Source organism: Mus musculus, chromosome 14, assembly GCF_000001635.26.
Source record: "Mus musculus strain C57BL/6J chromosome 14, GRCm38.p6 C57BL/6J".
In the NCBI taxonomy this organism is placed as follows: domain Eukaryota; kingdom Metazoa; phylum Chordata; class Mammalia; order Rodentia; family Muridae; genus Mus; species Mus musculus.
The window spans coordinates 54,426,311-54,447,444 of NC_000080.6; the positions used below are offsets into that span (position 1 = coordinate 54,426,311).

At 51.6% G+C, this 21,134-nt stretch overlaps 2 protein-coding genes across 2 annotated transcripts; both read left to right on the plus strand.

The window, feature by feature from the left end:
- Nucleotides 1-598: 598 nt before the first annotated feature.
- On the plus strand, nucleotides 599-3,440 carry Mrpl52 (mitochondrial ribosomal protein L52). Its single transcript, NM_026851.2, has 5 exons — nucleotides 599-650; nucleotides 724-781; nucleotides 861-928; nucleotides 2,274-2,338; nucleotides 3,272-3,440. Exons 1-5 carry the CDS (start codon nucleotides 623-625, stop codon nucleotides 3,416-3,418), a joined length of 366 nt encoding a protein of 121 aa, NP_081127.1. The 5' UTR covers nucleotides 599-622; the 3' UTR covers nucleotides 3,419-3,440.
- Nucleotides 3,441-5,287: 1,847 nt separating this feature from the next.
- Nucleotides 5,288-16,146, plus strand: Mmp14 (matrix metallopeptidase 14 (membrane-inserted)). Its single transcript, NM_008608.4, has 10 exons — nucleotides 5,288-5,663; nucleotides 9,435-9,583; nucleotides 9,828-9,950; nucleotides 10,305-10,612; nucleotides 11,291-11,452; nucleotides 12,355-12,515; nucleotides 12,701-12,839; nucleotides 12,971-13,121; nucleotides 13,595-13,710; nucleotides 14,031-16,146. The coding sequence occupies exons 1-10, from the start codon at nucleotides 5,556-5,558 to the stop codon at nucleotides 14,360-14,362; spliced, it is 1,749 nt and encodes a 582-aa protein (NP_032634.3). The 5' UTR covers nucleotides 5,288-5,555; the 3' UTR covers nucleotides 14,363-16,146.
- The last annotated feature ends 4,988 nt before the right edge of the window (nucleotides 16,147-21,134 follow it).

A 21,134-nucleotide genomic window follows, 5' to 3' on the forward strand; every position in this document is an offset into this window, starting at 1 on the left:
CCAGTACAACTTCCTCAAAAAAATGTTTAACAGTGTCCTCAGATCCGTGCTTCCATACATAGTCTTGCAAATGACATATACTTCCCTTCCCACCACTGGGCTGCACTATTAGTCATGTCTGTGATCATTTGTCTTCCTAGACTCAAATGCCTTATCTGGACTGTTTTTTAGCTACCCCTATAATCTCCTAACCCATTCACCACTTCTTCGACTCCGTTGGATGAGAACCAAATTTTTCCAACTCGTTCTACACTTGATCATATCAGAAAACAAACGTTAAAATGAAGCAGAAGGCTGCACAATGAGGTTCGTTGGATGCGACACTTCTGAGTTACCCTAAATTTCCCAAGTCTGGAGAACGTCCGGGAAAGGACTTGGAAACAGCTGCGAAGGATTCGGTCACAGGTATCTCAACCACCTCGGAGGGTGCAAGATGCACGCGCGGGGCAGTTCCTCCTGTTCAGAACACTCAGCCCACAGCTGACTCCCACTTCCGTACGATAACGCAAGATGGTGGGACCGGCGATTGAAAACCACATTCAAGATGTCGGCTTCCGGTTTTCCCGGCAGCGTCCCGCGTGGCTGCCGGGGCCACGCCCACTTCCGGTTCCCTTGCTCCGGCATGGCTGCCTTAGGGACCTGGCTGTCCAGTGAGTGATTGTGGGGTTGGGGACACGGGAGCCGCGGGGCGACCAGCCCTCTAACTCCCTGCTCTTCCATTAGGTGTCCGGAGATTGCACTGCAGCGTAGTGGCGCGGGCCGGTGGCCAGTGGCGACTCCAGTGAGTGCCGTGCCGGGCGGGGGCGCGGCGGGACCTAGTATCCCGCCGCGTCCTCACCCACACTGTCTCCCCCACCCAGGCAAGGGCTGGCTGCCAACCCTTCCGGCTATGGGCCCCTCACGGAGCTCCCTGACTGGTCCTTCGCGGGTGAGCCTTGATGTCAAGGGTTTTTTGTTTTTGTTTTTTTTCCTCCGAGACCACCGGGGTAAGGGTTGGGGGCGTGTCTGGGAAAATAGTGAACCTTTTACTTGAGTTGGAGGACTGCAGCTCTACCTTTGCCTGACTGTGTAGCCGGGTGTTAGTTCACCCCTGAGGTTTTAGGTTTGGAGAGCTGAGGCAGAGGGATTGCTGTGAGGTTAGTGCTATGTAAGGAATCCTTGATTATCCTGAACTACAGAATGAGACCCTGTGTATCAATCAAGAAATAGTAATTGGCTAAGGAAAGTTAGCTGTCAGGATCGTATCCTGAAGGTATAAGGAAATACTAACGTGGGCTGTTCTGGGCTTGGAAGTATGTATGACTTTTATCCTCTCAGAAGGATAAAACTCTCACATGTGTGGTGAGTGTATTTTGACAATTCGTTTGCAAATGTACAAGGAATTCTTTGAAAAGCTGCTGAAAAGAACACCGAAGATCCCTACAAGTCTGAAATGGCAGACTCAGTACAGAGAAGTCTTTTTCTCTTTAAAAAAAAAAAAAAAAAAAAAACTTATGGACTGAAGGATGCCTTTAAAATGCGGTGCCTGTTCTTCCGGAGGACATGGGTTCGATTCCCAACACCCACAGGGTGACTCACAATTGCTTGTAACTCCAGTTCCAGGGGATCCAATGTCATCTTTTCACTTCCACCTTTACCAGGCACCCACATGGTGCACAGACATACATACAAACACAACACCCAAGCACATAAAAATAAAACTTTAAAAAAAGCAAAATTAAAAGAGAGTAGTGACGCATGCCTGCAATCGGCACTCACGAGGCAGAAGCACTGAGAGCTAGGGGATAGCCTTGGCTACATAGTGAAACCTTGCCTCAAAAATCAAGAGTGAGGGAGAAAAAAAACCCTATATTTCATTATACAATGAGATGAAGTTTAGCAAAGAGACACATTGAGTGAAGGGTTTCTGAAGAGAAAAGTGAGTTCAGCTTGGCAGACGGCCCTAGGTCCATGCTAATGACAGGGTTAAATGATAGGAAGAGCGTGCCTATGAAGTCATTTCGTGATTCTGTTGGACCTCACCTCTGAGGCTAGGTGAGTTTTAGTTGTGGTTGTGAACTGGGATCCTCCTCAGTATTGTTTTTGATGAGCAGAACTGGGCCCTGAACCTACAGCCTCACGCACGCCAGCATCCACCCAACCAACCATAGTCAGGGTGACCTGGAAAAGTGGAGCTAGGGGCTTACTCTTCTCCAATCCCTATCACACCAGTGTTTGGACAGGATCCCCAGACCACATTTAACACTATGCCTTTTGTTTACTTTTGTCTGTAGATGGCCGCCCTGCACCCCCAATGAAAGGCCAACTTCGAAGAAAAGCTCAAAGGGAGAAGCTTGCAGTGAGTAGCTGGGACTCTGCCAAAGGCTGTGTTTATGACTGGAGGAGGAAAATTTAAATCATCATTTATCTTCATTTTCTTTAAGATTGATTTTTACTTTATATACATGTGTTTTGCCTGTATCAATGTATGTTCATCATATGTGTTCGTGGTACCTGTAGTGGTCAGAGGAGGGTGTCAGATCCTCTGGAACTGGAATTACAGATGGTTGTGAGCTCTGGGGTGGCTACTGGGAGTTGAACCCTTGTCCCTTGCAAGAGCAGAGAGCCATCTCTACAGCCCCATAAATTAGAATCTGTTTTAAGTTGTGTTGTACTTGAGCTACTGTTTGGCAGTGCATGGGATAAAATCCAGGGCTTCCTGCCTGCTAGGCAGGCACACCAGCAGCAGCCATTTCTCCAGTCCTTACACCCAACTAACTTATCTTTTTAAAGATTTATTTATTTTTATTTATATGAGTACAATGTAGCTGTCTTCAGACACACACCAGAAGAGGGCATCAGACCCCATTACAGATGGTTGTGAGCCACCGTGTGGTTGCTGGGATTTGAACTCAGGACCTCTGGAAGAGCAATCAGTGCTCTTAACCTCTGAGCCATCTCTCCAGTCCCTTTTCTTTCTTTCGATGAGGCATGTAGACCAGGCCAGCCTCAAACTCACAAGAGATGGGCCTGCCTTCACCTCCCAAGTACTAGGATCAAAGGATGTATCCCCCTACCTGGCCAAGCTGATGTTTTACTACGACTGAGAAGGGAAGACTGGAGCGGGGCACTCTGCAGAAACCAACAGCTGACCTTCCTCAGCTTCACACCGTCAGCGTGATGCATCAGTATCCAGCTGAACACTTGGCTTTGGGGGGGGAGGGGGAGACCTGCTCAGTGGTACATATGCCTGAGCCCCAGATGTCACCTACTCTCTTCCTGTCTGTTTCAGAGACGAGTTGTACTGCTGACACAGGAAATGGATGCTGGAATACAGGCATGGAAGCTCAGGCAGCAGAAATTGCAGGAAGAAAGGAAGAAGGAACATGATCTCAAACCTAAAGGGACTTTACTGAGAAGCCCACTTCCGAATCAATAAAAAGCAGCTCCTGCCCCACTTTCCCAGACTCTCTCTGGCTTTCTTTTCTATAGTCTGAATGCTTTATCAAGTCATTTTCCCCACCACTTGTATTGATAGCAAAAGACCTTAAAATCACTGCCTGCCAGGCTTGGCCCAGTGCCCTTAGTCCTCCCCATTCCAGTTCAGCCAGATCTTGCTCTGGGATCATTTTGCCCCTAGTGCTGAAGAACGTGCCCAGAGCCTTAACAAAAGCTAAGCACACCACCACCTATCACTTGGCCTGCTTGGGATTTTTAATCAACCACAAGCAACTGCTTTGTGAGAGAAGAAAGGGGCAGCAGCAGTTTCCCTGGTTCACCCTCATACTCTTGTCACTAAGAGACCATGCACAGCTCAGATGCATACAGTTGGCATTTAATGTTTTCTTGAAAAGGTCTTTCCACCTGAGGATCTTTTTCCTTTTTAAGACATGGTCTCACGGTAGCACTGGCTGTCCTGAAACTGGCCAGGTAGACCAAGTTGTCTGGCAATCACAAAGATCCTCCCACCTCTGTCTGGATTTAAAGCCATGTGCCACCATACCTGTTAGAAGTCCCTTTCTTAACAAGCAGCTAGTATCTGGGTACATGGTCCAGGAGACACTCACACTGTAAGGCAGATATAGGAAGGATTAAACTCGGGGTCTTCTGCTGAAGGAGTAATAATCAGACTTAAGTTCCAGAGGTTAAAGAGGGTCCTTGCTTCCCCACCCCCACACACAAGGTCGCTGCCCATGACCTAGCAACCATTCATTGTATTGATCGTGAGCCTCCCTTGGATTCTGGAGGCAAGGACCTTTGTTCCCGTTCCAGTGCTCCGTGTTTGGCTCCCATCATCCACCACAAAGCTGGCAGCTGTGGATCTCTGCAGCTTCCTACCTGGCTTTATTCCTGCCCCCTTCCCTTACCGCTTCCCTTGCTTGCTTTCCTTCCCTCTCCCCACTGCCTTCCTCTCGCTGACCAAATGCAATTCTTGGATCTTACATTTCGCTGATGGTCGAGTTTTCTGTCTCCCACACTTTTCCTGCCTCTGTCCCACTGCTGGTGTGTTTCCATATCTAGTTGTCAACCTCTTATCTGTCTCCCTCTCGGAGAGCCAGCGCAGCCTGGCCTCCCTCTCCCCTGTCTGCCTCTCCTTTTGTTCTCCCTGCCCAGCCATCACGGAAGCTGCGCGCTCGAAGGAACTGTCTCCACTGTAAAGACTAAAGGAAACTCCAAAACCCTACCTCCCATTCCTTCCTCTTCCAACAAATTTCACCACTTCTATCCATCGGGCTTCCCCCGATCCTGTGACCTTGAAGCCCTTTCCTACCCAGGCAGTTCACACTTAATAGAACAGCCAGATTGTAAAAGCCATTAATAAAGGGGTCGGTCCCCCAATTCAAAGTAATTGCGGTGGCTGTTGGGCATGTGGCTTTTGTTACAGTCTTAACTTTGGGGCAAGAGGAGGAGAAGGAGGCTGTCCACAGGTCTCAGCATACAACCCTCTTGTTAGTAAATGTCCCTTCTCCCAACCTTCCTCACTCGCAAGTTAGACTTCATGTCTCCACCATTCCTAGCCATCGGGCTTCCCAATACTTAAACACTCTCAAGTGAGACATGCTGAATACTACGGGAATCAGGCCACCCAAAAAATGCTTAGGAAGAGAAAGTCTTCCGCATCCCGTCCCCTGGGACACCCAGGCTCCTAGTTAGTTGCCGGCTGCGGCCTCAACCCCTGCAGATGGCAGCCTGCACCACAGAAAAGACAAACTTTTTTTTCCCCTTCTCTCCTGCTGTAATTGGATTCGAGCTGAAACACCACGTCCCCACCGAAAAAGGAGGGCATTGGGGCGGGGGCGGAGGAGAGGCTGTGGGAGAAGGGAGGGACCAAAGGAGAGCAGAGAGGGCTTCCAACTCAGTTCGCCGACTAAGCAGAAGAAAGATCAAAAAACGGAAAAGAGAAGAGCAAACAGACATTTCCAGGAGCAATTCCCTCACCTCCAAGCCGACCGCGCTCTAGGAATCCACATTCCGTTCCTTTAGAAGACAAAGGCGCCCCAAGAGAGGCGGCGCGACCCCAGGGCGTGGGCCCCGCCGCGGAGCCCGCACCGCCCGGCGCCCCGACGCCGGGGACCATGTCTCCCGCCCCTCGACCCTCCCGCAGCCTCCTGCTCCCCCTGCTCACGCTTGGCACGGCGCTCGCCTCCCTCGGCTGGGCCCAAGGCAGCAACTTCAGCCCCGAAGTAAGTGAGCTCCTCCGGCCCTTCCCGGAGTTTCGCCCGCCGGGTAGGCGAGCCCGGGGGTCTCCAAGGGGACAGCCCCCGCTGAGAGATGGGCTCTGGGGGGGCTCTGCTGCGCCAGCCTTTCTTTTTCTCCCCTCATCTGCAAACTTGCAAGTTGATCCAACTTTTGCCTGCCTCCAACAACCCCCCTTCCGCCGCCACCGACTCTTTCCCATTCCTCCCTTCCCTGGAAGAACTCTGCAGCGGGGCCCGGGCCTCGCTTTTCCAAGCTCTGCGCGCACTGTGGCACAAGGCGGGAGCCTCAGAGACACTGGACTCCGCGCCGTCCGGGCCGGTGTCACACGCGAGTTGTTCCTTCAGTTTGGCAGCGCTCAGGTGCCCGAGGCCCTGCACGGACGCATCCGTACCAAGTGGGGGCGTCGGGGGCGCCCAAGCTGTACCCGCCTCCCCTGGACCGCCCTCGGTGCGGGCCGCTGGCCCGGGCGTCGAGGATCGCGGCGGGCCGAACTTCCGCGCACACAAAGCTCTTCTTGTGAGCAGCGGGGCTCAGCCTGGCCACCTCCTCCCTCGTCCTCCACACCCCTACCGGCGCCTTGGGGGGCCTTTTTGTTGTTGATAATTATTTTTCTGCATTGATCGCGGGGAGACTAGGGGGAGTCGCTCGCTCGGTGAGTTAGTTGAGGGTTGGCCTGGGTCTCCCCTGAGTGTCCCAACTGACTCTGGCGCCCCCACCCCCATCCCTAACTCTTCCGTGACCATAGCCCACCCCGGTCCTGAAGGAAGCGGCATGGGAGTAGTCCGAGGAAGTTTTCCCTCCCTCTCTTATTTTGGGGTGAAGGTGGGAGACGGATTTAATCAGCTTCTTATTTTGGGCCATCCCAACCCACTCAGCCTGGTGAGGACCTGGGTGTGGTAGGGAAGGGCTGGGAAGGGCCCAAATGAAGGATACGGTCTGGATTTGACTCCCTCTTCTCTGGGCCCAGGCCGGGGCGCACCCTCAGAATGAACCTCTCCTGGGCACATGCTGCCTGTATCACTGAAGAGACCTGGAGCTGAAAGGCCAAGTGTAGCCCTAGGAGTCGGGCCACAGTTGTGCATGGAAACTGGAAAGAGTAAAATCCTCCCTGAGACTGGAAACCAAACCCAATTGTCAGAGAGAGGAGGCAGGCTCCTTTCCCAGGCCTAAAGCTACCATCTTAGCCCCAGAGAGTGCCTAACAAAAGGAGCCTCTGGAAAACTGCCCACTGCCAACGTCTTTTTTTCCCTCCCCAGCCTCCAGTAGGTGCCCTAGGGGAGGCGCGGCAGCCCTGGCTCTGCTCTAAGTGGGTCATGGTCCTCCCAGAGCCAGAACCACCATTTGCTTCTGGCACACAGTAGGGTGGGAAGTAGGGCGGGACCGATCCAGAGGCCAGGATCCAAGACTTGATGTTGAGCTGGAGAGCCCCCACCCTCTCAGCCTCCGAAAGTGGGAGATGTTCCTTGACTTTCTCATAGGGAATACCCTGCGGTTATTGATCAAGACAATGCCAGCCAACCGGGTCCTGCCACCCACCAGAGTTGCTCTGTCTTCCGGCCAAGCTGAAGGGAGAGGGGTTCTGAGGCAGCTAGATCCCTTTCACCGAGCCTCCACAGCTCCAGGACAGCCCTCTCCTCCCAGTTGGTGTGTCTGGTGCTTGTCCCTTCCCCCACTCAGCCGCAGACACCAGAGTCCTCTCCTGTGGTTCCAGTTTCATAGTCTGTGGTTTTGCCTGGCTCAGAGATGGAGAAAGAAACTTGCCCAGTCCGGGAGAGGAAGAAAATGATGGGGACAGTTTCTTTCCTGGCTTTGTGATACTCTTCCGGGGAGTCCTTTTCCTGACAAAGCATCCATTTTGCTCCACGGGGTACTGGGGCCGGGTTTATGAGTGTGCTTATTTAGACTTGCCTGCATCTCGAAAGGCTCATAGGACAGGGATTTATCCGGAACTCCTGTCTCTCCCGCCAGCCTCCCTTCTCCGGAATATTCTAAGAGCGGTTCCTCATCTGCTGAGGGTTGTGGACCTGGTTTCACTCCTGAGTTTCAGCTTGGGTGGGGGGAAGCCGGCCACTCCCACTCTCCCCTATCCCCAAGCCCGAAGCAGCTGATAGCCCAGCCGGGGTCAGAGCCTACAGGTGAGGCTGGGAGCAAAGGGAGTTTCCTGCATACTTGGCACAGGCCACAGCACAGGTCAGGGCAAGCCTTCAGATCGGTGGGAACAACTCTGGAGTTACACACCCCGCTAGGCCTCTCTGACACACAAGAGGTTAAAATCCTGTACCCCGGAGGAGGGCTCAGAGATACAGGTGATGCTAGGCTTGTTTGGCCAACCTCATTGGCTGGGGAAAGGCTGGGTTGTTTACAACTCGAGCCCTAACTCTTGTCAGCATAAGGGAATCACTTCCTGGAACTGTGTTGCAATTCCTGCCCTTTTGGGCTCAGGTCCTAAGTCAGCTGCTCCTGAATCACCCCCAGACCCCACACAAGAGCGCTGCTCCACCACGGGTGCCTAAGTCTGAAGGAGAAGAGCATCATATGGATCCATAGATCCATCCTAATGATCATGGGCAGGCAGGCGATGAGGGCTCCAAGGCAGCTTTTACCATTTCCCTTCCGAATGCTCATTCTAGACAGTGTGAAATCCCTTGTGGACTCCTTAAGAAGGGTAAAACTGAAATAGGACCAGAGCTATCAGGATCGTGTCTCCCAACAAGAATCCAGGCATCCTCATTGTCTATACATAACATGGCTTGCTTGGCTCTCCAAGCCTAGATTCCTAAGTCATAGAGTATTTACTTAGGATTATGGTTGATTCGCTACCACCCTAAAGAGCACAGCTTCCCTATCATCATCATCATTACCCCTGACTCATTTTCTGCCCTCCTTAAAAATATTTCTGCTGTGAGGGTCCTAGAAGTGTGGTACTTTCCGTCCCGGAAACTCCTTCACCCTGTTCAGGCTCCCTCACCCCCACTGTACCATTCTGCCTACCATGGGCATAACCTGTTTTCAAATGGAACATGCCGGGGTTGGGAATTTAGCTCAGTGGCAGAGTGCTTGCCTAACAAGCCCAAGGCCCTGGGTTCGGTCCTCAGCTCTGGGGGGGGGGGGGGGGGAAGACATGGGACATGCCATATTTTCAAAAGCTGACACAGAAAAGAAAAGTGCTAGAGAGAATGCCAGCTCTAAGGAGGCATTTTAAGGTGTGGCAAAATGCTCACTTTGCAAGAATGAGGGCCTGGATTTGACCCCTAGCGTGTGTGTGTGTGTGTGTGTGTATAAAAGAGGTGGTGGTGACACACTTGTAATGTCAGTGCTAGAGAGGCAGAGGCAGAACAAGCCCTGAGGCTTGCTGGCCATCCAGCCTGGCCTAATAGGTGAGTCATAGCTCCCAAGGAATGCACCAGAGATTGACCTCTGGCCTCCACATACATGTACAGACAATCTAAAAGTATGCTAAAAACTCCTCTCAACTTTCTGATGCTCTTATGTCCAAGAGCACCATAGCTCAGTCGGGAGCAATGGTTTCCCAGCCTTCCATCTGTCTGCACCCTGTCACCCCTGAGAACAAGCCATCCCGGGGTCTAGGCTAAGCTCAAGTCAACAGTTAGCCTGAGAGTTCCTGCCTGAGTCAGACTAAGAGGCCGTCATAGTCACTGACTGACGTCAAGGACATCTGGCAGACATCGTGGAGAGGCAGGTGGGTCCCCTGGACCAAGCCGGAAGTTCTCTAAGCCACACCATTCTCCCTACAGGCCTGGCTGCAGCAGTATGGCTACCTACCTCCAGGGGACCTGCGTACCCACACACAACGCTCACCCCAGTCACTCTCAGCTGCCATTGCCGCCATGCAAAAGTTCTATGGTTTACAAGTGACAGGCAAGGCTGATTTGGCAACCATGATGTAAGTTCCTGGCCTCCACTGACCGTGCTGAATACCAAACATGCTTCCACTTGTACTTGCCTCAGTGTCCTCTCCCGTCCACCTCAGGACCTGACCTTCCCCTACACTGGCACACACAAAGCCTCACCCATCACTGACCTGGGACCAGAGGCCAAGACCCTGGGTCAACTACAGCACTACACTCTGTCCCTTTGAAGATGGTTTTGTTTTATATACTACACTGACCCCGTTGTTTCCACCCCAGGGCCATGAGGCGCCCTCGCTGTGGTGTTCCGGATAAGTTTGGGACTGAGATCAAGGCCAATGTTCGGAGGAAGCGCTATGCCATTCAGGGCCTCAAGTGGCAGCATAATGAGATCACTTTCTGGTGAGTCCCCCAGCCTAGAGATGTTTTTCACATGCAGCATCCCTCCCCGTTAGTTGTATTGAGTCAAAGGTGGCCTGGGCTACTGTCCATTCCTAGAGAGTGGCTCTAATTCCTAGGAAAATAGCTCTAATCTTGCAGAGAAGTACAGCCATTTTGAAGAGCATACACTCTCGTGGCAACACCCCAAGCCTGAAGATCCCCTAAGCCTTTTGTCCCCTGGGCTGAGATACTTATATGCAATAGCAGGGAACCAGGTCTGGCAAGGTGGGCAGGCACTTCTGTCAGAGCTAGGAGAGGGAACTTTGCCTCCTTTATCCTAATGTTTCCCTTCTCTACCCTCACGTCTGGATGTAGCATTCAGAATTACACCCCTAAGGTGGGCGAGTATGCCACATTCGAGGCCATTCGGAAGGCCTTCCGAGTATGGGAGAGTGCCACGCCACTGCGCTTCCGAGAAGTGCCCTATGCCTACATCCGGGAGGGACATGAGAAGCAGGCTGACATCATGATCTTGTTTGCTGAGGGTTTCCACGGCGACAGTACACCCTTTGATGGTGAAGGAGGGTTCCTGGCTCATGCCTACTTCCCAGGCCCCAATATTGGAGGGGATACCCACTTTGATTCTGCCGAGCCCTGGACTGTCCAAAATGAGGATCTAAATGGTGAGTAAGGGAACCCCGGGTTCTACCCTGTGCAGTCACTTGTATCTAGAGGGTTCTTCTTCCAGAGTCTAAGCTAGCAGGGTGTAGTGGCCAGCCTGCTCTACGTAGTAAATTCTAGGCCAGCCTGGGCTACAGAGTGAGACCCTGTCTCATAAATCAATAAAATTAAAAAAAAAAATCTAAGTGTTGAGGCAGGAGGATTGTGAGTTTGAGGCCTGCCTAGATTGTATAACAAGACTCTATCTCAAAACAAAAGAACAAGCAACAGCTAAGTTATTAGCTGTAGAACCTAGTGAGAGCGTGCAGGAGTCTTATTTTAAGCTGTTTGTTTCTGTATATTTGGTCTGCCATTACAGCTTGACTGACTTACCAATCACAGACTGGCAAGGGCTCTCGCTTCTCGCCCACTTTTCCAGGCAAACATGGTGCCTAGCTTCTGGGAGAAACTGAGTTCTACAGTGTAGGTTTTCTTGGGATTGGGATCTGGACCCAGGTACCCCACTTCCCCCAGAGGAGGGTAGTGACTGCCTTGGGCTTCCTGAACCAAATAGGAAGCTGACCCTCAGGACTTTATCCCTTGAGGTGGAAAACACGACCAGCAAGCTTCTCTGTGAAACTGGAGTCTCTGGTAGAGAGGCAGGGAGCTTAACCAAGTTTTCACCATCTCCATCCCTCCAGGGAATGACATCTTCTTGGTGGCTGTGCATGAGTTGGGGCATGCCCTAGGCCTGGAACATTCCAATGATCCCTCCGCCATCATGGCCCCCTTTTACCAGTGGATGGACACAGAGAACTTCGTGTTGCCTGATGACGATCGCCGTGGCATCCAGCAACTTTATGGCGAGTTACCCATCCCCATTCCTGCTCCTCCATCTCTATACTTGTCCTCTCTTGGCCTCTTGTCTGCATTTTCCCTCCATCATGTGTGAAGTCTCTACACACACACACACACACACACACACACACACACACACACACACACACACCACTTTTCATTGCCTCTATTAGCTACCACTTTTTTTTTTTTTTTTTTTTTTTCCGAGACAGGGTTTCTCTGTGTAATCCTGGCTGTCCTGGAACTCACCAGGCTGGCCTCGAACTCAGAAATCCGCCTGCCTCTGCCTCCCGAGTGCTGGGATTAAAGGCATGCGCCACCACGCCCGGTTTAGCTACCACTTTTTAAAAGCACTTTTTGTTTTACATATTTAAGTGTATTGTCTCTATGTATGTATATGCATCATGTGTACCTGTGGAGTCCCAAAGAGGACACTGGATCTCTTGGCACTGCCATGTGAGTGCTGGGGACCAAACTTGGGTCCTCTTTAGGATCTGCAGGTGCTCCTAATCACGGAGTCTTATCTCCAGCCCCTCAGCTCCCACTTTTTAAGCACACCTGTTGGACACACCCACGCCGACTACTTCATCCTTCTCTAAAGCCTGTTTACACTGACTTTTTTTTTTAAAATATTTGTTCTTATTAGGGTGTGTCTGTGTGTCCACAGAGACCAGAGGCATCTGACTTCCTAGAACTCGGGTTATAGATGGTTGTGAGCCACTGGTTGTCGGCTCTGGGAACCAAACTCCCACCCTCTGCAAGAGCGGTAGATGCTTTAACCACTGAGCCATCTCTGCGGCACTGCCACCCTCGTCACACCTTCCAGGGGTGTTGTCTGCTTATCTGTCTGTCCTTCCGCCCTCTTTGCTCCAAAGTCTAAAGCACCCCCTATTGTTCTCTTCCTCAGGAAGCAAGTCAGGGTCACCCACAAAGATGCCCCCTCAACCCAGAACTACCTCTCGGCCCTCTGTCCCAGATAAGCCCAAAAACCCCGCCTATGGGCCCAACATCTGTGACGGGAACTTTGACACCGTGGCCATGCTCCGAGGAGAGATGTTTGTCTTCAAGGTGAGAGGAAGAGAAGTGGGATTGTTGGAGGGGACAGAAGGACTCACAGTGAGGAAAATGGATGGAAATAATAATGGACTGAAAACTAAAGCCATAGAACCAAGGGCAGCGGGGGAGCTTTGGGGACTGAGGAAGACGAAGGTATAAGGCATAATGTGTTCTCCCTCATCTTTACTGGTTTCTAGGAGCGATGGTTCTGGCGGGTGAGGAATAACCAAGTGATGGATGGATACCCAATGCCCATTGGCCAATTCTGGAGGGGCCTGCCTGCATCCATCAATACTGCCTACGAGAGGAAGGATGGCAAATTTGTCTTCTTCAAAGGTAACCAGGCATTTCCTAGTCCTAGGAACTTGGTTGGAAGGGTCTTCCCGGATGACTGGTTCCACTTCACTCCCGAAGACCTCACCCACCGTCAGGATGGACCCAGATTCTTCCCTTCTCTCGTATCCCAGGAGATAAGCACTGGGTGTTTGACGAAGCCTCCCTGGAACCCGGGTACCCCAAGCACATTAAGGAGCTGGGCCGAGGGCTGCCCACGGACAAGATCGATGCAGCTCTCTTCTGGATGCCCAATGGGAAGACCTACTTCTTCCGGGGCAATAAGTAAGACTTCAGCTCCTTAACCCTAAGCCTCTCCACTCAGAAACTACTGCCACTGCCACCCCAAATAGCCCGATCCCTAAATTCTGAAGAAAGCCTCACCCCGACAAGGTTGTTGCCCTGGAAAAGGAACTTGCTAATCCTTTACTGTTGCCTAGCAACAGACAGTTTTTCTTAGTGCTGCGAGAGTGGGATGTGACCCGGTCACCATTTCAAACCTGGTCATTTGATGCCTCCTGCACCTAGTACTGGGCCTCCACCCGGCCACCAAGCACTATCATTAAGGGGCTGCTAGTGGCTCCTTACAGCCTGGACCTTCCCTTCCACCTCCTCCTTCCGCCTCTTTCCACTGCAGGCCCTCATTACTCAAAATCCCTGTCCCCAACCATGACCCTAGCTACCCTTTGTCCTGGGTCTGCTCACCTCTGGGGGCACGCCCAGTATCCAACCACTCCCCTTTCCTTCCCCTCCCCCAGGTACTACCGGTTCAATGAAGAATTCAGGGCAGTGGACAGCGAGTACCCTAAAAACATCAAAGTCTGGGAAGGAATCCCTGAATCTCCCAGGGGGTCATTCATGGGCAGTGATGAAGGTGAGTGAAGCAAAGGAAACTATAGAGAAGGGCAAGCTTGGGGAGCCAAGGAAAAGCAGAAAGGCAGGTCTTGTGGAAAGCATTGATGGTGTAGCAGTGGGGGCTGGGGGCTTGCCAGGAAAGAGCCAAGTGTTTTCATGTGTAGTACCCTCAGTCTTTCCACTCTGCCAAGCTGGTACTGGGCTGAGTGGTAAGCTTAGCTGGCCTCACACTAACTGTGCTTTCTTCTCTCTTCGGGGGCCTTTATGGACTCTGTCCCCCGACCTCTTCACCCCGTCTTGGTTCTTGTCCTCTTCATCCGTCTTCTTGGGGCCCTTCAGTCTTCACATACTTCTACAAGGGAAACAAATACTGGAAGTTCAACAACCAGAAGCTGAAGGTAGAGCCAGGGTATCCCAAGTCAGCTCTGCGGGACTGGATGGGCTGCCCTTCGGGGGGCCGGCCCGATGAGGGGACTGAGGAGGAGACGGAGGTGATCATCATTGAGGTGGATGAGGAGGGCAGTGGAGCTGTGAGTGCGGCCGCCGTGGTCCTGCCGGTACTACTGCTGCTCCTGGTACTGGCAGTGGGCCTCGCTGTCTTCTTCTTCAGACGCCATGGGACGCCCAAGCGACTGCTTTACTGCCAGCGTTCGCTGCTGGACAAGGTCTGACCCCCACCACTGGCCCACCCGCTTCTACCACAAGGACTTTGCCTCTGAAGGCCAGTGGCTACAGGTGGTAGCAGGTGGGCTGCTCTCACCCGTCCTGGGCTCCCTCCCTCCAGCCTCCCTTCTCAGTCCCTAATTGGCCTCTCCCACCCTCACCCCAGCATTGCTTCATCCATAAGTGGGTCCCTTGAGGGCTGAGCAGAAGACGGTTGGCCTCTGGCCCTCAAGGGAATCTCACAGCTCGGTGTGTGTTCAGCCCTAGTTGAATGTTGTCAAGGCTCTGCACTTGAAGGCAAGACCCTCTGACCTTATAGGCAACGGCCAAATGGGGCCATCTGCTTCTTTTCCATCCCCCTAACTACATACCTTAAATCTCTGAACTCTGACCTCAGGAGGCTCTGGGCATATGAGCCCTATATGTACCAAGTGTACCTAGTTGGCTGCCTCCCGCCACTCTGACTAAAAGGAATCTTAAGAGTGTACGTTTGGAGGTGGAAAGATTGTTCAGTTTACCCTAAAGACTTTGATAAGAAAGAGAAAGAAAGAAAGAAAGAAAGAAAGAAAGAAAGAAAGAAAGAAAGAAAGAAAGAAAGAAAGAAAGAAAGAAAGAAAGAAAGAAAGAAAGAAAGAAAGAAAGAAAAGCTCACAGAGAGTCTGGTGGCTTGGACAGCCAAGTTCCTCTCCACAAAGATCTGCCTCTATCCAACCCAGTCTGGAGAACTTCCAAAGGAGCCTGAGCCATTAAGGACTAAATGGGTTTGAGGAAACCCTTGGCAAACCCGACCCCTGACCCCTGAATGTTAGCCTTGAATGTCAAGTTCAAGGCTGGAAGAGCTGAAACCAGGGGGAAAGGTCCCGGGTGGAGTGAGGTCAAGGGGAGACAGCAGGACCTGAAGGATGAGCCTCACAGCTCAAAGCAGACAAAGACCTTGTTCAAATGCAAGTCACTGGGGCTGGGACCCAAAGAGAGCAGTCAGAGAGGGCAGGACACGAAGGGTAGTGGTGGCAGTGTATGCCTGGGAGTCTGCACAGACTGCAGTGCACACACGGGACACTAGTCCCCAGGAGTGGGCACATCTTATTGGATGTCTCAGAAAGGGCCTTAAGGGAAGCCACACTGGCCACTTTCTGTCCCCTTGCTCACAGTGTAGAAGGCAAGGGTAGGAATTGATACAGGAGTGAGAAGAACATGCATACAGGGACTCAATGGAGACCAGAGAAGGCTGTCAGCAGCCTGGGCTTGCTTAGACTTCCTCACTGCCCTAGTGAGGCAGGTGTCTGGGTGCTGTTGGTTAGGGTGGCCTCCCTTTCCTGATGCAGGCACCCCTCAGCCCATTTTACCTATGTCCTGCCCTTCCTCTTCCCCGCCCAGTTGACCCATTTGAAGTCTCCTTCAGCCACTGAAGGCGGTCATGGTACTGGGGACTTGGGAGAGTGAGACCCTGTGGAGGGAGAGGCGAGGAGAGGAGAGAAATGTCTGGGTGGGGGTTGGGGATAGGGGTGAACGGTGCTGGAAGCCCAGCTAAATTTCTGTCTTGTTTGGGTTTTTTTTTTGTTTTGTTTAATGTATATTTTTATTATAATTATTATATATGAATGCCATTCAAATCGTTCCTTTTTGTTAACAAGGGGCATGGGGAGGGGTGGGGGGTGGAGGGGGGCTGAGGCGACTGACCCCAGAAACCTGCAGGGCGGGGCTGGGTCAGTGCTCTCTAAGGACATTTTTTGACCTTGTTCAACCTTTCCAAGAAGAATAAACTGTGTTTCACATTCTTTGTGTGACTCGAGCTGGGTGTAGGGGTGGATACGATGCGATGTGGCCAAGCAGGGCTAGGGAGGGCAGACACTAAGAACAGCATTTCCCATGATGCAGGTTTTAGTATTTGTCATAAATATTTATTCTTAGATTGATAGAACTTAAGAGTTGCAGTTGGGGAACAAGTCATACCCCACTGGAGGTTAGAGGAGTGACTGGAAGAACCCATATTTCTCCCCCCAAAAGCCTTAAAAGGCTACCTTTGAGAATCAAGGCTGCCAGAATAAGAGGAAGTGGTCAAGCTGAGGCCATTTGGAAAATCTTCCTAAATTGCATTATTCTGCCGTGTGATCTCGCCACATTTGAGTTTCCGCATAAATCTGTCCCTTCAGCAAGGGTATTCCCATGGTCACATTAGTCTGAAGTTCAATGACAGGCCCCAGGACCTAAGGAGACCCTTCCTAGGGAGGTCCTGCTAAAGCTGGGCATGGTGGCATCTTTACTCTATGGAGGCAGGAGGTCAAGGCTAGCCTGGTCTACATGAATAAGATCTAAACTAGCTGGGGCTACACAGTAAGGGGTGCGGTAGGGGGCAGAGAGGTGGTGGTTCTTATAGTCCTGAGACCCTGCTGTTGGATCAGGAGTCTAGAGACGAAAAAGAAAAAGTTTTCTTCATGGTCTGCGCTCCAAGGAGTGTCCTCTCCCTGGCACAACAGAGTTCTTCCATTGTCCCAGAAGATCCAGGACCCTCAGGTTGGAAGGGTTAAATAACAAGGCTTTGTTTCCATTTTCCATAGAAACTGCTGCCCTAGACAGGGTTCCTAGGCTGTTGACCCTCCCTTCCTCCAAAACCAGCCTGAAGGGAGGGGTCAGCCCAGCTGCTGAGTCAGCTCAGCTGAAGGAGAGCAGCCCCCTTCTCCCGCCTTCCCTTCCTGCCTCAGCCCAGTCTTCCCTGGGCTCCCGCCCAGGTCCTCCACAGCCTGCCTTCCAGAGCCTGGCTCCACCCATGCCCTCTTCCATCCAGCTGCTCTGCAGGGTCCTTGGTATGGTTACTTTGGCAGATGGGGTACCCTACCTTCCTGCCAGCCAACAACCCTGACCCTGTGCCTGATCACCTGTGCCTCTGCTGCCAACAGCTGTTTGCCAGGGCCCCGTGTGTCTCAGTGAAGTTAGGAACAGCCTCCACCGACCGCCACCTTCACCAAAAAGATTTGGAGCTGAGGTGGCCCTGGGGAAGTCAGGGGCATCTAGGGGGAATCAAGCCCGTTCATGTGACCAAAAAAAAAAAAAGTAAAAGATGAGCTAATGGCCCCTTTGTGTTTTTGTGGTCCACATCTGGAGGTAATTACAGATGTTATCCAGAGGGAATTCTGCAAAGCACAGCTGGAGCCAGTGGAAGAGCCCAGGAGGGAAGAGGAGGGGGAGCCCGGGAAAGGAGTGCGGTTTCCCCATCACGAGGAAATTGTTTGGCTGGGATTCTGGAATCACAAGATGCTCTCTGAAGCCAACGAGAGAAATGGGAATGCAGAACTGGAGACAAAGGGAGATGAGCTGGAGGATGGATTCTGCGCAGACCGGACTGTGGGGTGGAGGCCGCATGTCTGGTGCTGATGATGTACTTGAGCCTGCCCACCCCACCCCGGGACCTTGGAGGGTGCCTTCGTGGTCATAAGGTCCCACTTGAGTGAGCCACCGTGTCAGGATAGGATGACAGGAGGCAGAGGGCCCTCTGGCTCCCAAGGACCTACCAACTGTTTTCACTGGCCTGGCCTGGCCTGGCCGATTTGTCTGCTGGGCCTGACCCAGTTTCTATGGTTCCAAGTTCCTTTATTCGAAAGCAGTACTTGTGAGTTGGGGCAGCCAGAAGGAGCCAGTTGGAATATGTGAGGAGGTTTGGGCTGCCCCAAGGACACTGGGCTAAGAAGATACTGGAGTGGGAAAGAAGGCCAAGAAGGAGCAGCAGTTTGCCCACCAACGCACCCCGTGGGGGGAGGGGCCTCTCTTTACTGCACTCTCCCTTTCCAGGGGTCCTGATAGCAGCAGGTCCAAAGCCTCTTGGGCTACCAGCCAGGCAGGCCAGGGAAGGGACAGCCTAAGAGGAACTGCACTCTCTGCAAGAGAAGATGTCAGAGAGACATCTCCACACATTACAATTTGGTTAGCCGTGGTGGTCCTTCCCTGCCCATTCTCAATGCCTTTACCCATTAAACAGACTTCCCAGCTACCTCTGTATCCTTGCTGTAGGCCTTCAGTATACAGAGCAAGGTCTCAGTTGGAACCAGTTCCTTAGTTCAAATTAGCCCCATATCGGGACTAAGGACGTGGCTCTGTGGGAGAACATTTGCCTAACATGAGCAGGACTAAATGTGATCCTCAGCACAGCAAAGCAAAACTAAGACCCCCCAAAGAAACTTGGGTGGTTGCTCTATGGAAGCAGATTCTGACAAGGTTCCTTGGGCATCTCTTCCAGTGTAGCTCCATGCAGCCAGTATGCTTTGGGGAACTGACAGGATATCTGTGTTTGCTTGTTGGACCATGCAGCAGATCAATGAAGGCAACCAGGGTAGGGAGGATGGGGCATGGGAGAGGTTCCTCAGAAAGGACAGCCAGTTTGCACCCTTTGCTTCTCAGAGGTAGAAGCAAGTGTTCAGAAGGAAGGAAGGTAAAGGCCACATGGACTCAGAAACCAGAGGGGCTAAAGGTGCTTACATACAATAGTAGGGGGTGTTGGTGAACACCTTGATAAGAATAGGAGGCACCAGGGGCTGGAGAGATGGCTCAGCGGTTAAGAGCACTGACTGTTCTTCCAGAGGTCCTGAGTTCAATTCCCAGTAACCACATGGTGGCTCACAACCATCTGTAATGGGATCTGATGCCTTCTTCTGGTGTGTCTGACAGCTACAGTGTACTCATATACATAAAATAAACAAATCTTTAAGAATAGGAGGCATCAAAGCTTTCAGAGGAATGGCTACTATTCCCATTAAGTCCCCAGAAAACTCCAGCCTTAGCTCAGACAATTGTCCTACAGTTCCTGTACCAGATCTGTACTCACCTCAAACCTTAGTCTATTTCTCCTTTAGGAAACCAGTTTTCTATACTTACTCCTACCCCTTAGTGCCTTTTCCCCTCAGTCTGGGAGAGACCCAGTGGCAGACTGCGCTGGGGCTAAACAGCCAGGGTCTGGAAGGCAGGCAGGCCTGACTGGACAGGACCCAGCTTCCCAATGAGCTCATACACATACTTTCCATGCTGGTGTGGTGCCAGTGGCTTAGTTCCTTCGGAGCCTGCTTTCCTCAGCCCCCTCGATGCTCCCTTGCCATTAGTCCTGGTGCTCCACAGCAGGACTGTTAGACTCCTTAAGCCAGGGCTGTCATCACATCCCCAGGGGGGGCAGCTTACTCTGCATGCTTGCTGAGGCCAGGTCCCCCTAAACAACTTATCTCCAGTCTTTGTGGCCTCTGTGGGCATAAAAGAGATAAGCTGCTTCACAAAGGCCCAGGTCTGTGGCTGGGGGTATGCCTCAGTCCATAGAGGACTTGCCTACCATGTGCAAGACCCGAGTTTGATCCCAGCACCCCATAAAACCAGGTGTTGTGACATACATCCATAACCCTAACCCTAGCACTCAGAAGATGGAAACAGGAGAGCCAGCTTAGGTTACACGAGACACTGTCCGAAAACAGACACCTGGGTAGAAAATGACCGGAGAGCAAGCAGACAGTAGAGGCGGTACTGTGATGGCTGTCGGGAGGGCATCCACTGAGGGCCTGAAGTAGCTCACTGACTCAAGTACCAGATGGGCCTGGGAAGTACCTCAGCACAGCTCATATCCTGTTCATTCACTGGATTTCCCATTCCGGGCACTTCCCTAACTCCGGGAAGAATGGGGGTCCAGTTGGAGCAAGGCCAGGCTGCCCACAGAAGAGGAATAAAAAAAATGGCTCCTTGCCTAGCTGTCCTGGTGCACACCTTTGATCCCAGCACTCTGGAGGCAGAGGCAGGCAGATCTCTAATTTCAAGGCGAGCCTGGTCTGCAGAGCAGTTGGGGTTAAACAGAGAGAAACCCTGTCTCGAGAAACCAAAACAAAGGAGCAAAGAGGCAAACAAAAAAAACAGGCTCCTTGCAAGTTAGTAGAAAAGAGGCAATGTATCTACTATATGACTTAGGAAAATAGAGCCAGTGTCTTTAAAGGACCCTTGTGTGCTCCCCAAATTCTCCCCAAATTCTCTCCATTAGAGATACCATGTCCCTGAATGTTGTACTATTTCTTTGCCTTTCTTTCTTTGTAAGGTTTAGTTTTATTTTATATGTGTGAGTATTTTGTCAGCATGTAAATGCACCAGATACAGGCCTGGTTCCCACAGTAGCCAGAAGAGGGCATGGGATTTTCTGAAACTAGAGTTCCAGACAGTTGTGAGCCTCCATGTATATGCTGGGCACTGAACTCAGGTGCTCTGGGAGAGCAGCCATGACCTCCTGAGATGTCTCTGCAGCTCTGAGACTTTCTTGTTTCTCACTGCTGTCGTTTGCTTTGTTCATTCCTGTTGTTGTTGAGCGTCCCTCGTGATGGTCCGAGTAGCTGCATTTCATTTCTTTGCTGTAGTGCATCTCCTTGTACAAGTATTTTGGTTTTATAGCGTCATCTTTTCACTGGTATGTGCAGTCACCAGGATTGTTCATCTTTATTAGGTGGAGCAACAGATGGCTGACATTTTACTTTGTATTTCTGTAAATCCTAATGAAGCTGAGCACCTTTTTGTTTGTTTGTTTTTTCTCATTAATGCTTTTGTTCTATGTTGTTCTATTGAGATAGGGTCTCACTATGAAACCTAAGCTGCCTGAGAACTCCTGATTGTCCTGCCTCAGCCTTCTAAATGATGGGATCATAGGCCTGTACTGCTACTCATATTAGTTTGTGTTCATATTAGTGTGTGTGTGTGTCTGTGTGTGTGTCTGTGTGTGTGTGTGTGTGTCTGTGTGTGTGTGTGTGTGTGTGTCTGTGTGTGTCTGTGTGT

Coding starts and splice junctions, on each gene's coding strand:
- Mrpl52 (NM_026851.2), top strand. CDS start 623: ATGGCTGCCTTAGGGACCTGGCTGTCCA. Junction 651..723: donor CTTAGGGACCTGGCTGTCCA/GTGAGTGATTGT, acceptor CTCTTCCATTAG/GTGTCCGGAGATTGCACTGC. Junction 782..860: donor GGTGGCCAGTGGCGACTCCA/GTGAGTGCCGTG, acceptor TCCCCCACCCAG/GCAAGGGCTGGCTGCCAACC.
- Mmp14 (NM_008608.4), top strand. CDS start 5,556: ATGTCTCCCGCCCCTCGACCCTCCCGCAGCCTCCTGCTCCCCCTGCTC. Junction 9,951..10,304: donor CATAATGAGATCACTTTCTG/GTGAGTCCCCCA, acceptor GTCTGGATGTAG/CATTCAGAATTACACCCCTA. Junction 12,840..12,970: donor CAAATTTGTCTTCTTCAAAG/GTAACCAGGCAT, acceptor CTCGTATCCCAG/GAGATAAGCACTGGGTGTTT.